This window comes from Bos grunniens, chromosome 4, assembly GCF_055505025.1.
Source record: "Bos grunniens cultivar Pamir isolate PY7600 chromosome 4, Bosgru_T2T1.0, whole genome shotgun sequence".
Lineage (NCBI taxonomy): Eukaryota > Metazoa > Chordata > Mammalia > Artiodactyla > Bovidae > Bos > Bos grunniens.
The window spans coordinates 64,441,883-64,466,199 of NC_141168.1; the positions used below are offsets into that span (position 1 = coordinate 64,441,883).

General features: G+C 39.7%; 1 protein-coding gene across 2 annotated transcripts in view; it reads left to right on the forward strand.

The window, feature by feature from the left end:
- The window catches only part of LSMEM1 (leucine rich single-pass membrane protein 1), a 143,324-nt gene extending 119,215 nt beyond the window's left edge, over nt 1-24,109 (forward strand). For both annotated transcript variants that reach the window (XM_086396613.1, XM_086396614.1), the window contains 3 exons: nt 13,690-13,906; nt 17,639-17,715; nt 21,750-24,109. In XM_086396613.1, the coding sequence (XP_086252739.1) occupies nt 13,875-13,906; nt 17,639-17,715; nt 21,750-21,895 (255 nt within the window). In that variant the 5' untranslated portion in view covers nt 13,690-13,874 and the 3' untranslated portion in view covers nt 21,896-24,109. The remainder of the gene's footprint in view (nt 1-13,689; nt 13,907-17,638; nt 17,716-21,749) is intronic.
- The last annotated feature ends 208 nt before the right edge of the window (nt 24,110-24,317 follow it).

Sequence of the window (24,317 nt, forward strand, 5' to 3'; positions counted from 1 at the left end):
TATTTTTGGCTGAAACTCTTTAACTGTAATTAACATGTTAATGTTTATATCATAACCTGTGATTCCTTTCCCTGGCTTTTTATGCCAATTACCCAAACACCACCAGGGCCTGGTAAAGTAGGAAAGTGATTCTTTGAACCCTGTTCCTTCAGGCCTATGGTGCCTATGTTGCCCATTGTATCTGTAGCAAATATAATTCCTGCTTGGCGTGTTAGACAGAGCTGTCCTCCCCAAGTCCCTTATCCACCCAAGTTCTCTGATTCCAGTACACCAGCTTCCCTCTGAACTGGCTGTCTTAGCCTTTAAGAAAAAAATGTGACTGAACACATCCACTTTGGGTGAAAAAGACCAACTGCATCTTAAATAGAAAGCTTGGCACTTGTAGGTGAATTTTAAGACTGTATAACTACAGTGAAGAATTTCAGGCAAACACGAGTCTATCAGTCACAGTTCTGGCTGGAAACAAACTCACCATTCAAGTTCGGTTCAGTTCAGTTGCTCAGTCGTGTCCGACTCTTTGTGACCCCATGAATTGCAGCACACCAGGCCTCCCTGTCCATCACCAACTCCCGGAGTTCACTCAGACTCACGTCCATCGAGTCAGTGATGCCATCCAGCCATCTCATCCTCTGTCGTCCCTTCTCCTCCTGCCCCCAATCCCTCCCATCATCAGAGTCTTTTCCAATGAGTCAACTCTTCACATGAGGTGGCCAAAGTACTGGAGTTTCAGCTTCAGCATCATTCCTTCCAAAGAAATCCCAGGGCTGATCTCCTTCAGAATGGACTGGCTGGATCTCCTTGCAGTCCAAGGGACTCTCAAGAGTCTTCTCCAACACCACAGTTCAAAAGCATGAATTCTTTGGCGCTCAGCCTTCTTCACAGTCCAACTCTCACATCCATACATGACCACAGGAAAAACCATAGCCTTGACTAGACGAAACTTTGTTGGCAAAGTAATGTCTCTGCTTTTGAATATGCTATCTAGGTTGGTCATAACTTTCCTTCCAAGGAGTAAGTGTCTTTTAATTTTATGGCTGCAGTCACCATCTCTAGTGATTTTGGAGCCCAGAAAAATAAAGTCTGGCACTGTTTCCACTGTTTCCCCATCTATTTCCCATGAAGTGATGGGACCGGATGCCATGATCTTTGTTTTCTGAATGTTGAGCTTTAAACCAACTTTTTCACTCTCCACTTTCACTTTCATCAGGAGGCTTTTGAGTTCCACTTCCCTTTTTTTTTTCTATGAAACATTTATTTCCTTTGAAACCTCCAGAAACATGCCAGAAAATCTCAAGACTGGAATGGGGAGGGGAGGTGGGGAGGGAAAGACAATAAAGAATTAAAAAAAAAAAATCCAGATGAAACAAATCAACATATTGAGGGAAAAAAAGAGGGGAAAAAAAAACACACAAAAACCCCTGCTGCTATCTTCACCAAACTTGAATTAAATAGATGTGCTTTGCAGAGATCCTTAAAAAACAACAGGAAACAAAACCAAAAATCCTAATTTACATGTGTCAATGTACATGATTAGGTCCTCAAGATGATTCAAATGGTCTGAAGATAGGAGATGACTTAAAAAAAGAGGGTGGGGCGGAACAGGCTCCAGGTTAGGGGCTGAGGAGGAAAGGGGTGGGTGATCCTGGAGAACCCTTCCAAGAGGGATCCATCCGGGAAGAGGGGCAGAGAGGTTATTGATATTTCTCCCAGCAATCTTGATTCCGGCTTGTGTTTCTTCCAGTCCATTGTTTCTCATGATGTACTCTGCATATACGTTAAATAAACAGGGTGACAATATACAGCCTTGATGAACTCCTTTTCCTATTTGGAACCAGTCTGTTGTTCCATGTCCAGTTCTAACTGTTGCTTCCTGACCTGCATACAAATTTCTCAAGAGGCAGATCAGGTGGTCTGGTATTCCCATCTCTTTCAGAATTTTCCACAGTTGATTGTGATCCACACAGTCAAAGGCTTTGGCATAGTCAATAAAGCAGAAATAGATGCTTTTCTGGAACTCTTTTGCTTTTTCCATGATCCAGCGGATGTTGGCAATTTGATCCCTGGTTCCTCTGCCTTTTCTAAAGCCAGCTTGAACATCAGGAAGTTCACAGTTCACATATTGCTGAAGCCTGGCTTGGAGAATTTTGAGCATTACTTTACCAGCGTGTGAGATGAGTTTGATTGTGCAGTAGTTTGAGCATTCTTTGGCATTGCCTTTCTTTGGGATTAGAATGAAAACTGACCTTTTCCAGTCCTGTGGCCACTGCTGAGTTTTCCAAATTTGCTGGCATATTGAGTGCAACATTTTCACAGCATCATCTTTCTGGATTTGGAATAGCTCAACTGGAATTCCATCACCTCCACTAGCTTTGTTCGTAGTGATGCTTTCTAAGGCCCACTTGACTTCACATTCCAGGATGTCTGGCTCTAGGTCAGTGATCACACCATCGTGATTATCTGGGTCGTGAAGATCTTTTTTGTACAGTTCTTCTGTGTATTCTTGCCACTTCTTCTTAATATCTGCTTCTGTTAGGTCCATACCATTTCTGTCCTTTATGGAGCCCATCTTTGCATGAAATGTTCCCTTGGTATTTCTGATTTTCTTGAAGAGATCCCTAGTCTTTCCTATTCTGTTGTTTTCCTCTCTTTCTTTGCATTGATCGCTGAGGAAGGCTTTCTTATCTCTTCTTGCTATTCTTTGGACCTCTGCATTCAGATGTTTATATCTTTCCTTTTCTCCTTTGCTTTTCGCTTCTCTTCTTTCACAGCTATTTGTAAGGCCTCCCCAGACAGCCATTTTGTTTTTTTGCATTTCTTTTACATGGGAATGGTCTTGATCCCTGTCTCCTGTACAATGTCACGAACCTCATTCCATAGTTCATCAGGCACTCTATCTATCAGATGTAGGCCCTTAAATCTATTTCTCACTTCCACTGTATAATCATAAGGGATTTGACTTAGGTCATACCTGAATGGTCTAGTGGTTTTCCCCACTTTCTTCAATTTAAGTCTGAATTTGGCAATAAGGAGTTCATGATCTGAGCCACAGTCAGCTCCTGGTCTTGTTTTTGCTGACTGTATAGAGCTTCTCCATCTTTGGCTGCAAAGAATATAATCAATCTGATTTCGGTGTTGACCATCTGGTGATGTCCATGTGTAGAGTCTTCTCTTGTGTTGTTGGAAGAGGGTGTTTGTTATGACCAGTGCATTTTCTTGGCAAAACTCTATTAGTCTTTGCCCTGCTTCATTCCGTATTCCAAGGCCAAATTTGCCTGTTACTCCAGGTGTTTCTTGACTTCCTACTTTTGCATTCCTGTCCCCTATAATGAAAAGGACATCTTTTTTGGGTGTTAGTTCTAAAAGGTCTTGTAGGTCTTCATAGAACTGTTCAACTTCAGCTTCTTCAGTGTTACTGGTTGGGGCATAGACTTGGATTACTGTGATATTGAATGGGTTGCCTTGGAAACGAACAGAGATCATTCTGTCGTTTTTGAGATTGCATCCAAGTACTGCATTTCGGACTCTTTTGTTGACCATGATGGCCACTCCATTTCTTCTGAGGGATTCCTGCCCGCAGTAGTAGATATAATGGTCATCTGAGTTAAATTCACCCATTCCAGTCCATTTCAGTTCGCTGATTCCTAGAATGTCGACATTCACTCTTGCCATCTCTTGTTTGACCACTTCCAATTTGCCTTGATTCATGGACCTGACATTCCAGGTTCCTATGCAATATTGCTCTTTACAGCATCGGACCTTACTTCTATCACCAGTCACATCCACAGCTGGGTATTGTTTTTGCTTTGGCTCCATCCCTTCATTCTTTCTGGAGTTATTTCTCCACTGATCTCCAGTAGCATATTGGGCACCTACTGACCTGGGGAGTTTCTCTTTCAGTATCCTATCATTTTGCCTTTTCATACTGTTCATGGGGTTCTCAAGGCAAGAATACTGAAGTGGTTTGCCATTCCCTTCTGCAGTGGACCACATTCTGTCAGATCTCTCCACCATGACCCGCCCATCTTGGGTTGCCCCACGGGCATGGCTTAGTTTCATTGAATTAGACAAGGTTGTGATCCTAGTGTGATTAAAGAGGTTCCCAAAGGTCTGGGCGGGGCTACCGTCCTCCACCAGCGCCCTGTGGTGTTGGGGGTGGGGAAGGGGAGTGGCTTAGCAACGTGGGCAGAAGCCTTTCCCTGGTGCTCTGCATCTAGAGGCTCACAGGGAGAAAGGGAGAAGCCGTTCTTGGACCCAAGCACAGGAATATAAGTGAGAAGCACAGGTAAAAATTAACAAGGAAACAACAGTAATTTGTCTCATTATTAATAGAAAGGGGGGCAGCAGTAGGCCAATAATTGGAAATATTAGTCCGGATGTGCTTCAAGGAAAGAGTTTTTGTTCAAAGAATTTAGGGTAGCCCCCGCAGGCTCTGCCTTTTGGGTCTAGGTGGCCTCCTAGAGGGGTACCGTCCTTTCTCAGGGTCTGCCCCTCCCCTTCTCCCCAAGTGAGTTGTCCTCAGAGTCCCTCTGTGATGCTGATAAAGGTGCCCAGGAGGGAGATGTGACAATGACTCCCTTCCATTCGCATTCTCAGTCTTCTCTGCTCTGGCTGCCCTCAGGCTCAGCCCCAGGGGGTCAGAAGTCCTGGTCTAGCTGGTCCTCAGCATGGAGCAGTGGGCGAGGCCTTCCCAGCTGTAGAACACGGCCCTCCCGGCTCTATAGGGCTCTGATCAGTGAGTGCAAGTGCTCCTGGATGAAGGTAACTGCACTGGGCTAGTGGGGCTGCGGTGGGAAGGCCAGGTCCCAGATGCTGTCAGGGGCCAAGGCTGAGCCGGGCTCTTCTGTCCCAGTTCCCACAAAGCCCTCCTTGCCCTGTGGATCATTGAGATTATAGCCCAGTTCCCAGTATCCTGAGAAACATGGATGTATCAAAAACATGTAAAATGTACTGTTTAGATTTTGGCTGCTATAAGTGCATCATTTTCTGGTTTCTAGACTAGTCTCTGGAGAAGGCAATGGCACCCCACTCCAGTACTCTTGCCTGGAGAATCCCATGGGCAGAGGAGCCTGGTAGGCTGCAGTCCATGGGGTCGCTAAGAGTCGGACACAACTGAGTGAGTTCACTCACTTTTCACTTTCTTGCATTGGAGAAGGAAATGGCACCCCATCCAGTATTCTTGCCTGGAGAATCCCAGGGACGGGGGAGCCTGGTGGGCTGCCGTCTGTGGGGTCGCACAGAGTCAGACACGACTGAAGTGACTTAGCAGCAGCATACTAGTCTCTGCAGCTGCATCCCCACCTCCCTAAATGTAAAGAGATGGTTGCTCTAGTTTTCCAGGTGGCCTCCCAGCCTCAGGCTTGCTTTTACATTTATTCCTCATTGTCCACCAAAAAGGGGTGTGCATGTGTGCATGTGAGTTTGTGTGCATGTGTGTTTGTGTGTGTGTGTGTGTGACTTATAGTCTCTGGGAAATGAGTGCCAGAAATTCCCCTGCGCCTTACTTTTGCTTTGGCAAACCAGGCCACACCAAAATTACAGTCCTTGAGTCAGAGGGGCCAACAAATTAGAAAGGATGGACTGCTACTCCTATGTGGCCATGTTGTAAGCTGGATGGAGTTGCAAATAGTAGGGTTCCTCACCTCCACTCCCTCTAAACAAGCAATCAAACAAGTAAAAATGAAAAGCAATGGCAGAGACAGCCAGGCACAATGATGATAATTAGCACTGATAGTACTTCTTCCCTTACCTATGTGAGGTAGGTAGTATTTGTCACTAGTGTACAGATGAAGAAACTGAGGCAGCTGAGAGCTTACAGAACCTGCAGTTTCCAAGGTGTGAGGCCAGGATTCAAATCCAAGCAAGAACTTTAACTCATTCTCCAGACAAAGCAACTGGAAGCAATGTATCATGATAACTCCTGGAAGAAGTTCATTGGAGGCAAAGCTGACTAGCTTGAGTGAGTTAAAAGTTGTGGGTCCTTTAATTTCTGTACTAGGGGATGTGTTAACCTTTTAAATGCAGCAGTACGGAGCTGGAGACAGCAAAAGAATCTGCAGGTATTAAACAGGGAAGAAACCAATTTTAAACCAGAAAAATTACTTTATAATATCTTGAAATGTAATACGAGGGCTGCAATCTCTTTTAAGAAAAGTAATTATGTATATTAATATCAGAAAGATATCATTTGGAATAAACCCTGATCTAGTCACATTAAGACTAGACAGTGAAGCCAAAAGTTCTTATTGCTCTTAAAATAAGGCTCTGCCATGGTCATTATAAGGGTGACCATCAAATGCTAGAATTTAATATGACTAAGCTAGATAATGTATTAAATTTTTTCCTTCAAGTTTTAGGTTTTTGAATATTACAGTGAACTGCTGGACATTCTAAACCAAGTAGAAATATACCAGATACCCAACTCTGATATTCCTTTGGCCCAACTGGTAATTTTTAACTTTCTTACCAAAGAGTCTTATTTTGGGTGGTGATAAGATGATTCTTGAAAATAGAGTTGAATTTCTGCAATGAAAAGTGTAAACTGTGTATTATGATTTTCATCACTGAGTTTTGTTTATTATTATTATTATTCTAAGAAGTACTTGGCTGTGAATACAAAGTAGGGTTTGTTTGTGATTCAGAACAACTAGTGAGACTGGATCAGTGTCATCATTAGGCCTTTGTTAAATAAATATTTATGCAGCCTCATTCTGTTGGATTTGCCTTTGCAAAGAATATAAAAAGCAAAAACTAAAGTAGTAGATAGAAAAGCCTAATCTATCCGCTCTGCTCAAAGAGTGTACAACCTAATGAGGCTGATAAATATACAAACTTTGTAGTGTTGAGATCACCGATTTTCCAGAGCAGTGCTTATCAACAGGGTCTGCACATTAGACCCACCTGGGGAACTTATTAAAAAAGCTTATAAAAAGTTCAGATGCCCTGGCGTACATAAGAATCTCTGGAGATGTTACCCAGGTTGTGCAATTTCAATGGGCGGTGAAGTTGGAGCAGTTAGCATATCTATGAAAGTGTTAGCCACTCAGTTGTGTCCAACTCTTTGCAATCCCATGGAAGGGGAAGCCCATAGGCTGCTCTGTCCATGCAATTCTCAATACTGGAATGGGCAGCCATTCCCTTCACCAGGAGATCTTCACGACCCAGAGATCAATCCTGGGTCTCCCACATTGCAGGCAGCGTCTTTACTGCCTGAGCTGCCAACTGTAGCACCTTGTTATTGAATTTCATTCTTTTAAAACTTGAGAAAAGCCTTTTAAACATGAGCCTGAATTTAAAACACAGGTAAATTTTAATATGGGGATCACAGAAGCAGGTGTGGGGTTTTTTTAATACTGTTTTTCTGACTACAAGAGGGAATAACTAGGAACTAAGATGGTGTGACTTGCAGGCAAGAAAGCAATGTGTAAAAAGATTCTTAATTCATTGTGATACTTTGAAACCCAATGCCTTAGATCAGGGGAAGGAAAACATCTGAGAAAAACTTGATTCATGGCAGTGTCTGAACATGGCATGCTCATCACTATGACTTGAAACCTGAATGTGAAAAGAAGTCTCATCAAACCCTGTTGTCTTTCTTGCGGAGACACTAAGATGGCTGATTTTACAAGCACTCACTGGTTTTGGTTTTTGTGTGTGTGTGTGTGTTTTTTTTTTGGCTCTAGATGATTTTCATTTATTCACATATTCAGACTTAAATAACTCTTCTGATTAACTTATTTTCTTTTTCTTAAAGATATTGAAGAGGTAGAACTAAAGCTCTGCCAAGTGCTTGAATGTGTACTTTGAGAGCTTTATCGGGGGATCTTCTGTGATGATGCCCTTAATTTTGCCAACCCACACTTCTCTTAGCATCTGAGTGGTACTCCTCCTCCTTAGAAAGCCACCCACTTATTCTGAGCTCAATAGCAGAGATGGAGTTTTTGTACTTAAGAGCCAAGATTGGTTTTCAAAAGCTCTGTGAAACAAGCTATAACAAAGCAGAAATTAGCCCCAAGGCATTTTCCCCAATAAGTCTCTTCCAGTCCTCCTACCACCAAATTGGGTTTAGAAAACTTTAACAAATCATGGTCTAAGCCATTAGTTAACTAAAAATTATTAGTTGGAGATTTTGAATGCCTCACTTTTATTAAATACCATAAATTTTGTTGGTCTCGTGTTTTAAGAAAGAATAACAAGCCCATCTAAATTTATCAGGTAGCACATATTTAGAGGAATTTTTTTTATCTGTACTAAAGCTGTAGTTTCAGACAGTGAAATTCAACCTGTTTGCAAATAATTGGTTTCCACAAATGTTATTCTAAGTATATATTGGCAGTGATATCTGAAGGAAATATTTTAAAACAATAAAAATGGAAATTGTCATGCTTAAATAAAAAGTTATTAGCCAAAATTATTTTAAAACATATTACCCAAACCATCTTGGGCCTGACCACCATTTGAATACATATTCATACTTGAAAAAACCCTGCTTGTTGAATTGTTGGATTGTTGGTCAGATTTAGAATTCCTTGCAACCTGGCTTTCTATTCCTCACAGTGATAAGGGACATTATTCAGAGATCATGGTTGCCTTTCATGATACCTCAAAAAGTTAAGCTGTCACTTAGACATCTCTACCTTTTTTATGCATTGGGTGTAAGGCATGTGCTAAATATGTTAGCATGTTTAGAATTTACTTCTTGCACTTCTCATTTGTTATCCATTCCCATTTTACAAATGAGGAAACTAAGGCACAGAAATGTTCAATAGCTTTCTGAGGTCATAAAGCCAGCAAGTGGCCACGCTGAGATTTAAACATAGGTAGTTTGACTCCCCCTTAACCACAACAGAATACAAAAAAAAAAAAAAAAAAAAGCCAAAGCTTTTGAGTCTAATAACTTGAGAGAAGAGCAGTATTATTAATGAAAATGAAAGAACTAGAGAGATCTAGCCTGGATTTTTCTTGGCAAAGGGAGAAGGAGGAAACAATTGATTTAATTTTGATCATGTTAGAATGACATGATGTCAGAATATATAAATATCTGTCCTAGAGACAGATGCATGTGATTAGGGCAGAACCTGCACAGGGATGTGGATTGGAAAAATCTTTACAACAGAAAATGTAGGTTAATAGATGAGAAAGTGTGAATTTTTTTCCCCGAAAAGTGAATATACAGAAAGAAGAGCAGAGGAGAAGGAGTTGAACTTTATGGTAAATGCAGAGTTAAAACGGGGCAAGTTGAAGAGAAGTCAGAAGCAATCATAAAAGGGGATGGAGAATGAGGATAGGACTAAGACCCCACCCACAAGAGACTTTCCCAAAAGATGAGCATGGGATATAAGTCTTTCAGAGAAAGGGAGGAGAATGAAGAAATACAGATTTGGTGACTTTCACAAACTATTATACATACTAAGTATCAGTGGCAGTGGATATTGCTACAGTTTATTTTGTCTTGTTTTTAAATTTTATTTTGTTTCATTGCTGGTATCTGATTTAAAAAGATATCTTATTAAGGTAATAAGATATTAATAAGATATTTAAAATCTTATTGTTCATTTTTGACAGGAAGAGTGAAGGATTGCTTCTCTAAGTGTTTCTGAGTCAAGCCTTACAAATCTTGCCCAGAACTTAAGCGTCAGCAAAGTCAGAGAACCATATGAAGTTAGCTGTGAGAAGGCCCTGAGCAGTGCATCCTGATTCATTTCATCTTATTGGTGGGAAAGTCGAGGTACAGGGTGGTTGAGTGTCTCCCACCTGAGATGCTTTCTGAAATGGGCCTGGAGGTCTGAGCCAGATCCAGGTCCCTCCTCTTTCTAATGTGTCTCCAAGTGGCTTTGGAACAATAGGGAGAGTCAGTTTAAAGCCTTAGGCTCTCTGCTGACTAACTTAGTCAGCCCTTCCTTGATTTCCACAGGGGACTGGTCCCCCACCCAATACCAATATGCTCGACTGCTCAAATCCCTTATATAAAATGACATAGTGTTTGCTTATAATCTATGAACAACCTCCCATATATTTCAGATCTGCATAAATAAATGCAGATTATTTATATTACATAATACAATGTAAATGCTGTGTACATAGTTGTAAATACAGTGTAGCTCTGTGGGCATGGAAACTGCAGTTTCAGAGGGCGGACTGTACCTTGACTTGTGCCAGTGTCACAGAACAGAGGGAGACCCTAGACCAAAGGAAGAGATTTTTAAAGAACATCTTTCATTATTTTGAGCTGGGACCAAACCCACGTCTCCTGATTGGCAGGTGGAGGTAACTGACTGACAAAATCTTCCACAGTATCCAGGAACGTAGAGGAAATGTGTGTCTTAATTTCAAAGAAAAGCGATGCCAAAGAACGCTCAAACTACCACACAATTGCACTCATCTCACACACTAGCAAAGTAATGCTCAAAATCCTCCAAGCCAGGCTTCAACAGTTTATGAACTGTGAACTTCCAGATGTTCAAGCTGGATTTAGAAAAGCCAGAGGAACCAGAGATCTAATTGCCATCATCCGTTGGATCATTGAAAAAGTAAGAGAATACCAGAAAAACATCTACTTCTGCTTTATTGACTACGCCAAAGCCTTTGACTGTGTGGATCATAACACACTGAAGAAAATTCTGAAAGAGGTGGGAATACCAGACCACCTTACCTGCCTCCTAAGAAATCTGTATGCATGTCAAGAAGCAGCAGTTAGAACTGGACATGGAACAGCAGTCTGGTTCCAAATCAGGAGAGGAGTATGTCAAGGCTATATATTGTCACCCTGCTTATTTAACTTATATGCAGAGTACATCATGAGAAATGCTGGGCTGGATGAAGCACAAGCTGGAATCAAGATTGCCGGGAGAAATAGCAATAACCTCAGAAATGCAGATGACACCACCCTTATGGCAGAAAGTGAAGAACTAAAGAGCCTCTTGATGAAAGTGAAAGAGGAGAGTGAAAAAGCTGGCTTAAAACTCAGCATTCAGAAAACTAAGATCATGGCATCCAGTCTCATCACTTCATGGCAAATGATGGGGAAGCAATGGAAACAGTGAGAGACTTTATTTTTTTGGGCTCCAAAATCACTGCAGATGGTGACTGCAGCCATGATGTTAAAAGACACTTGTTCCTTGGAAGAAAAGCTATGACCAACCTAGACAGCATATTAAATAGCAAAGACATTACTTTGCTAACAAAGGTCCATCTAGTCAAAGCTATGGTTTTTCCAGTGGTCATGTATGGATGTGAGAGTTGGACTATAAAGAAAGCTGAGTGCCGAAGAATTGATGCTTTTGCACTGTGATGTTGGAGAAGACTCTTGAGAGTCCCTTGGACTACAAGGAGATCCAACCAGTTCATCCTAAAGGAAATTAGTCCTGAATATTCATTGGAAGGACTGATGTTGAAGTTGAAACTCCAATACTTTGGCCACCTGATGTGAAGAACTGACTCATTGGAAAAGACTCTGATGCTGGGAAAGACTGAAGGCAGAAGAAGGGGACAACAGAGGATGAGATGGCTGGATGGCATCACCGATGTGATGTACATGAGTTTGAGTAAACTCCGGGAGTTGGTGATGGACAGGGAGGCCTGGTGTGCTGCAGTCCATGGGATTGCAAAGAGTTGGACATGACTGAGCAACTGAACAGAACTTTAAGCTGCTGCTGCTAAATCACTTTAGTCGTGTCCGACTCTGCGACCCCATAGATGGCAGCTCACCAGGCTCCCCTGTCCCTGGGGTTCTCTAGGCAAGAACACTGGAGTGGGTTGCCATTTCCTTCTCCAGTGCGTGAAAGTGAAGCTGCTCAGTTGTGCCAACTCTTCGCGACCCCATGGACTGCAGCCCACAAACTCCTCCATCCATGGGATTTTCCAGGCAAGAGTACTGGAGTGGGTTGCCGTTGCCTTCTCCCGAACTGTAAGCTAGTGCATACTATAAAAGGATGTGTCTGCCATTTCAAACCACTAAACTCCTAGACTAGTGAGAGTTTGGAGCTGTACTGTGTAGGGATCTATATATAAAATATGTCATCATAGATTCATGAGCTTGCTTTGAGTTATGTGTCTTTGGACTGGTGTCAGTGGCATGGAGCTTCCCTGGTGGCTCAGATGGTAAAGAACCTCCCTGCCAATGCAGGAGACCTAAGAGATGTGAGTTTGATCCCTGGGTCAGGAAGATCCCCTGGAGAAGGGAATGGCTACCCACTCTAGTATTCTTGATTTCTTGCCTGGGGAAATCCCATGGACAGAGGAGCCTGGCGGGCTACAGTCCATAGGATCACAAAGAGTCAGACATGACTGAGTGACTAACACACACACATACTCACTCTGTCTCTCTCTCTCAGTGGCACTAGGGAGCCTAAAGCTGCTTCCCTGACATGGATGATACCAGTAAAAGGGCAGAAAGAACTTCTCTTTTATAGTTTAAACTTAGCCAAAATCTTACTACTTAAAACAACAACAACAAAGCAAAAACAAAACCACAAAAACCTTAAGTATTTTGACACCATTTTTTTCTTCCAGTTCTATGAGGGCCATTTTGATTTAGCAGTTGCTCTCCAGAACCCGAATCTCCACAAGAAAGTCATCTAGCAATTAACAAATGCCTCAAGGATAGCCTCCATACCAAAGGTGAACCTGTGGGCTATTGCTTAGAATTTTCAATAAGGTGAAAGTTGTAGGAGTATCATGCACCTTTTTATGACAGTTATGAACTTCCAGCAGCAGTTTCCATGGCATCATGTAAAATCCATGAACTACTCCAGCCTAGAAAACATAACACATTGCTCATTGCTTGGTTCCTATCAGGCATCACCATAAACCATTTTTCTGAATATTTTATGCTACTTCTTGCTTTGTTGCTGCTGTATGTTCTATGTTGAGGTCATGTATATTCTATGGTCATGTATATTCTATGTTGAGAATTTGAAACATATATTTCCTAAAACAGATATCACTCTCAAATAATTAAATGAGAGACTTGTTAAGAACCGAATTTTTATTTTCCATTAAATTTGTGTCTAATAAAGTAAGTGTGGGCTTCCCAGTTGGGCTAGAGGTAAAGAACCCCCCTGCCAATGCAGGAGACATAAGAGATGTGGGTTTGATCCCTGGGTAAGGAAGATCCCCTGGAGGAGGACATAGCAACCCACTCCAGTATTCTTGACTGGAAAATCCCATGGACAGAGGAGCCTGGTGGGCTCCAGTGCATGGGGTCACAAAGAGTCAGACACTACTGAAGTAACTTAGCATGCATGGACACACGAAGTAAGTTTAGGGGAAAATTATAAGCTTAGGGAGAAATTGGCCCTTCTGACTGTTCTTCAACATCATTTTATTATACTTGCATTTTATTTGTATTATTATTACTTCTAAAACTAAACTTTTTCCCTGAGCACTAGGCATGTTTGGGGCCAAATGCTAAGCACTGCATGTAAATAATCTCACTCAGTTCTCACAAGAAACCTGGGAGACTGGCAGGAACCCCAGTAACTTAATACAGGTGGGTCAGTGGAAGCCCAGAGTGATTGTATTGAATGTAATGAGCCTAAAGTCAAGAAGCTGGTAATGAGGGAAAGTTCCCTGCAGTCATCCCACTGTTTGTGTCTGAAAGGAACAGAGGGAAGTGAGTGGTTTTTGGAGCTTCTCCTCTGTGTAGGGCACTGTGCTAGTTACTTCCTTGCTGATTCTGTTGCATCCTCACAGCCTCACTAGGTAAAGCTTGTCATTTACATTTGCTGTTTTACGAACGAGGAAACTGACTTCCGGTTCAAGATGGTGGAGTAGAAGGACATGTGCTCATCTCTTCTTGTGAGAGCAACAAAATTGCGACTAGCTATGGAACAACCATCGACAGGAGGACGCTGGAACCCACCACAAAAAGATACCCCATGTCCAAAGATGAAGAAGCCGCAATGAGAAGGTAGGAGGGGCACAATCATGATAAAATCAAACCCCATACCCACCGGGTGGGCAACCAACAAACTTACCAAAAAAAATTCTCCCATATTGTGAAGGTTCTGAATGACATGTCAGGCATTCCAGCCTGGGGATCTGGCAAAGGAACTGGGAATCCCCAGGGAATCTGACTTTGAAGGTCAGCAGAATTTGATTACAGGCCTAGGGGTTTCCATTTTTGGAGGTTCCATTCTTGGACGGTGCATACAAATGTGGAAAGTGAGGCTTTGGGGGAATTAAATACTTTATTAAATAAAGTCACACAGCTAATACGTCGCAGAGCTAGGAGACAGATTTGGCTATTTTCAAAGAGGTCATTCCTAGTCAACCACATGAGAAAACTTCTTGCATCTCTTTTTCCACATAGAATTATAAGACCAAAATGTGTTGCCTTTTTTTAGAACTTTGTACAGGATAATATGTACAATTGGATGTGAAGACTCTCAGCTCTGTAGATTCAAGCTGAGTTAGACTTTGAGGTCCAGCTTGGAGAATTCCACCAAGGGCTCAACATGATGCCCAGAGATTTTATTGAACGCACAATCTAATGTCTTGATAATTTCATGTTGAATCTCAATTTAAAATAAATTGGAAAAAATAGATTTGACACTCTAGTTTAACAGAAATAGCACTTTAAATATGTGTAGGAGGGATTCAAGCACAATGCTAAAGTTTTCCCAGTCAAAAATGTTCTCTCATTACTGATTAGATAACAAGTGAAAAATAGATTTATCATGATTTAGAATATGTTTTTCCTATAAAATAATTTTTTGAAGAAATTATAAAAGAGAAAAATGCTATAAGAAACCTGGCTTAAGAGTGGTATCATAGTATATTTATTCAACAAATATCTATGAGTATACTTTTCTAGGGCTGAAGATACAGAAGTTAAAAAAGCAAAATCCTGGCTCTCCAGATTACTTCCTAGTGGCAGAGTGCAGACCATAAACATAAATGGTGTATCAGAGGGTGAGCTGTGCTATGGAGAACAATGGATAATGGGAGAAAGGAAATCTGGAATGTAAGAGGAGGTCATTGTTTAAATAGAAAAGTCAGAGATCTCCATGTAAAGTGGAACCTAAAATTTCTGCCTGAAAGCAATCTTGTAAAAATGTGGGATAAATAAAGGTATACAAAGCTCCCTGTGCTGAGTGGAGAGGAATATTATTCTATTTTGTAGATGAGAAACAGATGTGGATTAACAAGGTTGCATTCCCTCAGTTCCTGCTAACTGGCAGAGCTGAATTTGAACTCAGTTTTTCATCTTCCTACCTTGCAGTGATGCTGTTTCCTATGGGTATTGATCACCCTTGGGCAGACAATGAAGATAATACTTGCTTGCAAATGAACCTAACATAAATGCCTATTTTTCATTTTCATAAATTTTTCTATGTGATGCATTTGTGTTTGAAAGTATGGAAAAAAAAAAAAAGGTACTAGTCGCTCAATCATGTCCAACTCTTTGCAACCCCATGGACTGTAGCCTGCTAGGCTCCTCTGTCCATAAGGTTCTCCAGGCAAGAATACTAGAGGGGGTTGCCATTCCCTTCTCCAGGGAATCTTCCTGACCCAGGGATCTAACCCAGAGCTCCCGCATTGCAGGCAGATTCTTTACTGTCTGAGCCATATTTACTGTTAACTGTAATTTTTATGTTTGTTAAATGTATTTTTAAAAATTATAATCTCTAAGGATGTGAACTGATTTATATTAATGTGTCACTGATGTTGAAGTTTTTTTAATAACCTCTTAGGTTTTCACATTGTTTTTAAAAACTGAGTGTTATTATAAGAAACATTTATGGAATAATGGCATAAGTTAGCCCTGAAGGAATAGCAGGAATTCTGGAGGAGTCCTGTAGAGTCTGTTAAGATTAATAAAGGTGGTGATTTAAAATAAAGAACTGATTGTGCTCATCTATTACAGTTTAAAAATATTGTTAGATATGTTGTGAGGGATTTTTATATTTGGCAGTTCTAGCTGATGATTCAATTGCTCTTAAAAACTGTACCACCAAAGAAATGATAGAGAAAAGTATTTTATTGTCTGTAATCAGAGCTAATGATGACATATGAAAAGAACATTCAGTTATAAGCAAAAAAGTTTTACCCCAGGATAATTGGCAAATACAAATAAAATTTCTTTCCAAAATGAAGTAGAAATATTAAGGAAACAGTAAAAATGCGTTTGTGGTTGCTAGTAATCATAGAATGAAATTAAAAGGCAGAACAAGTTATTTTTCTACTCAAAGGAAATGATTGAGAACAAACAATGAAAATGATATTTTTTATACCTTGCAAGTGGGAAGATAAGTGATACAGCCCTCAGGGAAGGCAGCGTGGTAACGGAAATCAAGAGCCATGAACAGATTTGTAATGCTTTAACAAGCAAGTCAATTTATTGAATGTATTCTACCAAATTAAGCTAAAGGAAAAACTTGTTGAGGAAGATGTTCCTTATAGTATTATTGATAACAGGAAGACAAATTGGAAGAAAAAAATAACCCACAATAATATCTTAATAGGTAAATTGAATGGACCTACTTGTTAGACTATGCAATTAGAAGAAATGATCATGAACATAGCAACATAGAAACGCCTTAATAAGTGAAAAATAAGTACATGAAATAGAATGCAGGCCATTGTTATAGCTATATACAATTATGTAGAGAAGACTGAAAGGAAACATATTAAATAATTTGTGATTTTTTTAAGATGGTAGGCTTACCTATTTCCCTATCTATTTTTGAATATTCTGTACTATTGTTCAGTTCAGTTCGGTTCAGTCGCTCAGTCATGTCCAACTCTTTGTGAACCTGTTAACTGCAGCATGCCAGGCCTCCCTGTCCATCACTAACTCCTGGAGTCCACCCAAACCCATGTCCATTGAGTCAGTGATGCCATCCAACCATCTCATCCTCTGTCATTGCCTTTTCCTCCTGCCCTCAATCTTTCCCAGCATCAGGGTCTTTTCAAATGAGTTAGCTCTTCACATCAGGTGGCCAAGTATTGGAGTTTCAGCTTCAACACCAGTCCTTCCAATGAACACCCAGGACTGATCTCCTTTAGGATGGACTGGTTGGATCTCCTTGCAGTCCAAGGGACTCTCAAGAGTCTTCTCCAATACCACAGTTCAAAAGCATCAATTCTTTGGCACTCAGCTTTCTTCACAGTCCAACTCTCACATCCATACATGACCACTGGAAAAACCATAGCCTTGACTAGACATCTCTAGATGTCTCTGCTTTTTAATATGCAGTCTAGGTTGGTCATAACTTTCCTTCCAAGGAGTAAGCATCTTTTAATTTCATGGCTGCAGTCACCATCTGCAGTGATTTTGGAGCCCAGAAAAATAAAGTCAGCCACTGTTTCCACTGTTTCCCCATCTATTTCCCATGAAGTGATGGGACCAGATGCTATGATCTTAGTTTAATGAATATAGAGCCAACTTTTTAACTCTCCTCTTTCACTTTGATCGAGGCTCTTTAGTTCTTCTTCACTTTCTGCCATAAGGGTGGTGTTATCTGCATATCTGAGGTTATTGATATTTCTCCTCCCAATCTTGATGCCAGCTTGTGCTTCTTCCAGCCCATCGTTTCTCATGATGTACTCTGCATATAAGTTAAATACTATTGTTATAATGTTTTAATAATAAAAATCTTAATTCATAATATATTAATATTTTTCACTTATTTTACAGTAATGTTTTCTGTAAATATGAAATTTCTTCCACACACCAAGATTTTCAAGAATGGCATATTCTCAATGCAATATGTGGTAAGATGCATTGTTTCTGTCTGAATTGGGCTGATACTAATTTTCAAGCTAGTAAACCTGTTTCCTCTATGATACTAAGTTTCCACTGGAGACCTTACACTCGTTCTATAGAAGCAGTAATTAACAAAAAGCCATTATTTTGAAATGTCAAGTATTTCCTATACTAAAATGTTTTTATACTTTCATAATTTACAATCAGCTTGATTAAAGCACTGCATCTTCAAAGTGCATTGAGACAACATCTTCGTATTCTCAGGAAAAACCCAGATGTTCAAATACAGAACTTAATCCCAGAGATTCAAATATAGAACTCCTATTTTTGAGGAAGGTACCACTTAGAAAAATCATGCTTTGTGTGTCAAGAGAGATGTACTTTGAAATCCAAGGTTTTCATCCCTTGGAAGATGAATGAAGATGCCTTTGTTTTTATCCTTCACCTCCTAGATTTCCCAAAACCTAATTTGGAGAGAAATCCACTTCTGTGGGTTGAGGAGAGAAGGTTGCAACAGAAGTTACATTAGTTGAGTGAAGAAATGATTTAATAAATCGTACAGTGTAGGATGCAGCTGTTTTTCATAGGTTGGACTCTTTAGGAGGGGAAAAACCTGGGAGGGGGGAGTGTTCATAGACCTGGCCCAGACTAGAGCTGGAAGCAGATCTCTGACAAGGATTCTAAAGCTGTTGTTATTCAGTCACTAAGTTGTGTCTGACTCTTTGCGACCCCATCAACTGTAGCACGCCAGGCCCCTCTGTCCTCTACTATATCCTAGAGTTTGCTCAAATTCATGTCCATTGAGTTGGTGATGCTATCTAACCATCTGATCCTCTGCCACTCCCTTCTCTTTTTGCCTTCAATCTTTCCCAGCATCCAGGTCTTTTCCAATGACTCGGCTCTTTGCATCAGGTGGCTAAAGTATTGAGGCTTCAGCCTGTTTAGCAACAGCCCTTCCAAAGAATATTCAGGGTTGATTTCCTCTAGGATTGACTGGATGAGGAAACCCAATTGGGAATGTGGTGGGTGCTGCACTTGAGGTCAGGAACCAAAGAGATGGATTTAGTCAAGAATAAAGTTGAATATAGTTAGAGGTCCATAGATCCCGCATTACTGGGCTGGCCAAAAATTTGGTTTGGACTTTTCTGTAACATCTTACAGAAGAACTTGGATGAAGGTTTTGGCTGACCTAGTATCTTTCCTATAGTCTCCCATGGATACTGTCTTCTAATAAATGGGACCCAGCTATTTCTTCTGCTAAGAAATTGAGGTAGAAAGAACCTGTGTAGGTAGAGTAAAATCCAGTATTTTGACAGACAACTTTGACAGAGGTCACTTTCATGCCTGAATATTAAGGAACTTAACCAACACATGTATGCACTGCTGGCTGGAAATGGACCAAATATTCCAGTTAGAATAAATACTGATAGAATATACAAAGGATCAAGTCTGAATATGGAGAGTAATTGTTTCATAGGAGCTATACTTAACAGATTACACCGAAGAGCCTAATCTGCACCTGGACCTAATTCTTAATATAGATGATGAGATTTTAGACTTTGAGCTGATGCTATAATGCAATGAGACTCTTGAGAATCTTGAGAAGAGACAAATGCATTTTGCATGTGGAAAAGATGTGAATTTTTAAAATTTATTTTTTAATTGAAACAAAATATTGGTTTGATTTCTTCCATACATCAAACATGAAGTAGCCATAGATATACATATCTCCCCTCCTACTTGAACCTCCCTCTCATTTCTCACCCTTTCCTACCCCTCTAGGTTGTTACAGAGCCCCAGTTTGAGTTCATACAGCAAATTTCCATTTGTCTCTTTTACATATGTTAGTGTATATGCTTCCATGCTGCTCTTCCCATTCGTCTCACCCTCTCCTTCCTCCCCTCTGCCCTTGTCTGTAAGTCTGTTCTCTGTGTCTCCAATGCTGCTCTGCAAAGAGGTTCATCAGTACCATCTTTCTAGATTCCATATATATGTTAAGATACAGTATTTGTTTTTCTCTTTCTGACTTACATCAATCTGTATAATAGGCTCTAGGTTCATCTACCTCATTAGAACTGACTCAAATGCATTCCTGTTTATGGCTGAGTAGTATTCCTCTGTATAAATATGTACCACGGCTTCTTTATCCATTCATCTGTTGATGGACATCTAAATTGCTTCCATGTCCTAGCTATTGTAAATAGTGCTGCAATGAACACTGGGGTATATGTGTCTTTTTCAGTTTTGGTTTTCTCAAGGTATCTGCCTAGAAGTGGTATTGCTGGGTCATATGATGGTTTTGTTCCTAGTTTTTTAAGGAAAGAGATGTGAATTATTGATTCCAGAGGGTGGACTGTGGCAAGAAGACTCTAAGGTGGCCCCTATGACCTCTGTTTCCAGGTGTAATTACCTCCTTTTCCTTGACCCGTGACTTACTTGGTTCTAACCAATAGAGTATAGCAAATGTGTAGGAATGTCAGTCTAATGATTATGTTACATTATGTTATGTTAGAATCTGTCTGGCTAGCTGACTTTTTCTCTCTTCACCTGTGGTTTTTAAACAAGTCTGCTTCCATAAATCCTATAACTTGCAAGGAAGTGAATACTTCCAACAACCACATGAGTGATGGATCCTTCCCCAGTTGAATCACCAGGCCAGAACCCAGCCTTGGCCAGTGTCTTTGTATTGTAATTTTTTTTACTCAGCAATAGATAACTAATGCATTAGCAAAGGAGGCAGAAGCCCCTAATAATCTCCATTTTCATCCCCAGTCTATAAAAATAGTTAAAATATTAGGTTTTAAGCAGGAAACAATTACATTTCATCTTGTCAAGATTTGTCAAATCTTTCTAAAGTGTTTTAATAGGCTTCTATTCAAAGAAGTAAAGAATTATTAAAGCCAGTTTTATTTTCAGATTGATCTTCTATTTTCTTCTCTAACTCTTTTACATCTGCTTATCTTCACTTCCAATTCAAGCCATGTCCAAAGCCAACCCTCCTAATCTGATTTGAGGGTAGTAGGTCCTTCAATAGCATTTAGATTTCACTGGCTCATTTTTATTTAAAAAACCCTTTTTCTTACTTTATAAATCTGTAAGAATTTCAGCATGTCCTGTAGTACCTTTTCAGTAAATTGAAACCACCTATAAACATCATATAAATGAATATTTATCAGAATATTAAAAGCATTTAATTTCAAGTTTATCCTTGGCAATAAAATGTGAAGAGACAGACTATGGAAAAATACACTTGCTTTCCACCTTCTTTACATTGACTTAGGATATAAGAGAGAAGCAATAAAAGATGCTAATAAAGCTATTTCTTTGAACATTCTTAACCTGATCAATTTTAAAGTAAATAAATGACTAGTAATAGTGTGCTATTCCTAAAATTCTTTCCTTTATCATCTCTGCTTGCTATTATTTAGATATTGTAATTACTTCTCCCGATTTTTATGTATGGGCTTCCCTTGTGGCTCAGCTGGTAAAGCATCTGCCCCAGTGAACAATGCAGGAGATCTGGGTTCAATCCCTAGGTTGGGAAGATCCCCTGGAGAAAGGAAAGGCTACCCACTCCAGTATTCTGGCCTGGAGAATTCCATGGACTGTATAGTCCATGGGGTCACAAAGACTCGGACATGACTGGCTTTCACTTTTACTTTCATTTTTATGTATGTACCACTATATATTTCCTTGACTAGTTTTGAAGTTAGTAAAAATTGTGCACCTTGGGATAGAAGAATGAAATATAGGAATCCTTAAATTAAAAACTATTATATCAATAACAGTAAACTATAACTTATTTGTTACCATATACTGTCTTCATAAAATGTGCCTTTACAAGCTTCACTTTCTGTGAAATAGATTGATGAAATGTTGTGTTGACATTATTAATAATTTATCACCAAATCGTATATGCATTTTTCTGAAAATATGGGCAGAGCTAATATATGTAATTAATGAAAATGCATGGAGAAGATGGTTGCAAATCTATAACTTCAGAAGCCTAAAAGATACCTGTTGCAGTTGTCTTGCTTTGCAGGTGAGAAAACTAAGGGGCACATGAATGGTGCTCCTGAGTTTCCAGAGCACAGTCTACTTGGCTGCACAATTAGTACAACCCTGTCAGTTAATGGAACTCATGGAACAAAAATCCAGATGTCTGAACTCCTGGGCTGGGGCTCTTAAAACTGTGTGACTTTAGCCTGACTTGTGTCTTTTTTACTTGTTTTGATTCTGGATTTCTTTTAAGCCTAAAGATTAACCACATTTAAAAAAATTGAGTTTTATGTTTTCCAGGAAGTGTATTGTGTTAGAGCTCTTCTGTGCAATTCATGCAAAGAAACTAAGAGCTATTTATGATTTAAACTATGGCCTCCAGCTAAATCTTCTCACATTTGTACCTTAATATTAAGAGGGGCTATCACTAAGTCCATTGGAGATGAAAATTATTAGTTTAAGTGTAAAGATCATGAAAAGGTAAACATAATTTTCAAAAGCTTCTGACCTCACAAATTTGAAATGAATACATATTCCTTCTGATGCCTGACGTTTTAACTCAAATGAGAAATGTGATGTGAAAAGCACTGTATTAGTGGTTATAATTTGGTGGGAGAAATTTAGAAATTATTGCATCATGATAGCACTGCCCAAGCCACATTATAAAACAAAATAAGGCCCTGTATACAGAAGTGATGTAAAGGTATATTATATCAACTCTCAAAGTAGAATATACTAACATACACTTTTAATATATTAATTCTCTGTGAAAGAAGATATTTAAATCTTTACACTTTTAAGTGTCTTGGAAAGAAATGCGTGAAAGAAATGTTTATTTTTACACTTGTTATTTCATTGTCATATTTCTGGCATCTATCCATTAATTAAGCATGAGATAAGTTGCAAATAGTCCTTTTACTTTTGCCTCAAGCCTGCTTTGCAGAATCTGAAGCTACCTTTTGGTGCTATAGGAGAGGCACTCTTGGGATGACCTGAAGTAATCTTGTGGAATACTTGGAGTTCAGCTGAAAAAAAAATTATAAGATTTAGTCCTTTTGTTTAAGTAGGTTTCATATTTATGTGAGATCACATAGTATCATATAGTATTTATCTTTTTCTGTGTGGTTTACTTCACTTAGCATAAAAAACTTCAAGTTTTATTTATGTTGTTTCAAATGGCAAAATTTTCTTCTTTATGGCTGAGTAATATTCCATTATATAATGTGTGTGTATATACCATTTTATTTATCCATCCATCCATCCGTGAACACTTAGATTATTTCCATGTCTTGTGTGTGTGCTAAGTTGCTTCAGTTGTGTCTACTCTTTGTGACACTATGGACTGTAGCCTGCCAGGCTCCTCTGTCCATGGGATTCTCCCAGCAAGAATCCTGGAGTGAATTGCTGTGCCTTCCTCCAGGGGATCTTTCTCACCCAGGGATCAAATCCACATCTCTTACGTCTCCTGCATTGGCAGGCGGGTTCTTTACCACTCGTAAATAATGCTGCAGTGAACAAGGGGGTGTGGTTACCTTTTTGAGTTAGTGATCTGTTTTCTTCAGATAAATACCCAGATGCAAGACTGCTGAATCATACGGTAGTTCTGTTTTTAATTAATGCGGACCCTCCTTACTGGTTTCCATTCTGGCTGTGCCAATCTACATTCCCACCAGCAGGGCACAAGTTTTCCCTTTTTCCCACAGCCTCATCAACACTTGTCACTTCTTATCTTTTTGATAATAGCCATTCTGACAGGTGTGAGGTGATACCTCATTGTAGTTTTAATTCACATTTCCCTGAAGATTAGTGATACTGAGTACCTTTTCATAGACCTGTTAGTTATTTAAATGTCTTCTTTGGAAAAATGTCTATTCAGATCCTTTGCTCATTTTTCAAATTAAATTTTTTTTTCTGTTTGTTTTGTTGTTTTTTCTGCTGTTGGGTTATATGAGTTCTTTATATATTTTGGATAGTAAGCCCTTATCAGATATGTGGTTTGCAAATATTTTACCCCACTCTGAGATAACCTCATTTTGTTGTTTCTTTTGCTGTGCAGAAACTTTTTAGTTTGATGTGGTCCCATTTATTTATTTTAGCTTTGTCACTTGTGTTTTAGGTATTGTATTTATAAAATCATTGACAAAACCAATGTCAAAGACTTCGCTTCCTGTGATTTCTTCCAGGAGGCTTATGGAAGCCTTAGTAAAGTCTTTATTGTGTAGGGCTGTCCTGTGGTTTCAAAGATGTTAGCAGCATCCCTGGTCTCTATCTAGGAGATGCCAGTATCACTGTCTCAGTTGTCCTAGCCAAAAGTGTCACTAGACATTGCTGAGTGTTCCCTGGGGAAGCAAAATGTCCCTGCGTGAGAATCACTGCTTTATTACTCTGTTTGGATTTATGTAAGGTTTTTGAAAAAGAATATGAGTGAAAACAGTCTTAGCTCCTGATATTTGAGAGTGCATACGTAAGTTAAGTTTTTCCAACCTTGTCAAGCTCCAGACCTCTTATAAACTGGACAGTTCTTGCCTGATATCATTTCTCTTTTGTAATAACTTGTCAGAAAGTGGCAAGGAGCTGCAGCTACATGGTGATATTCTGGCTTTCTGTTTAG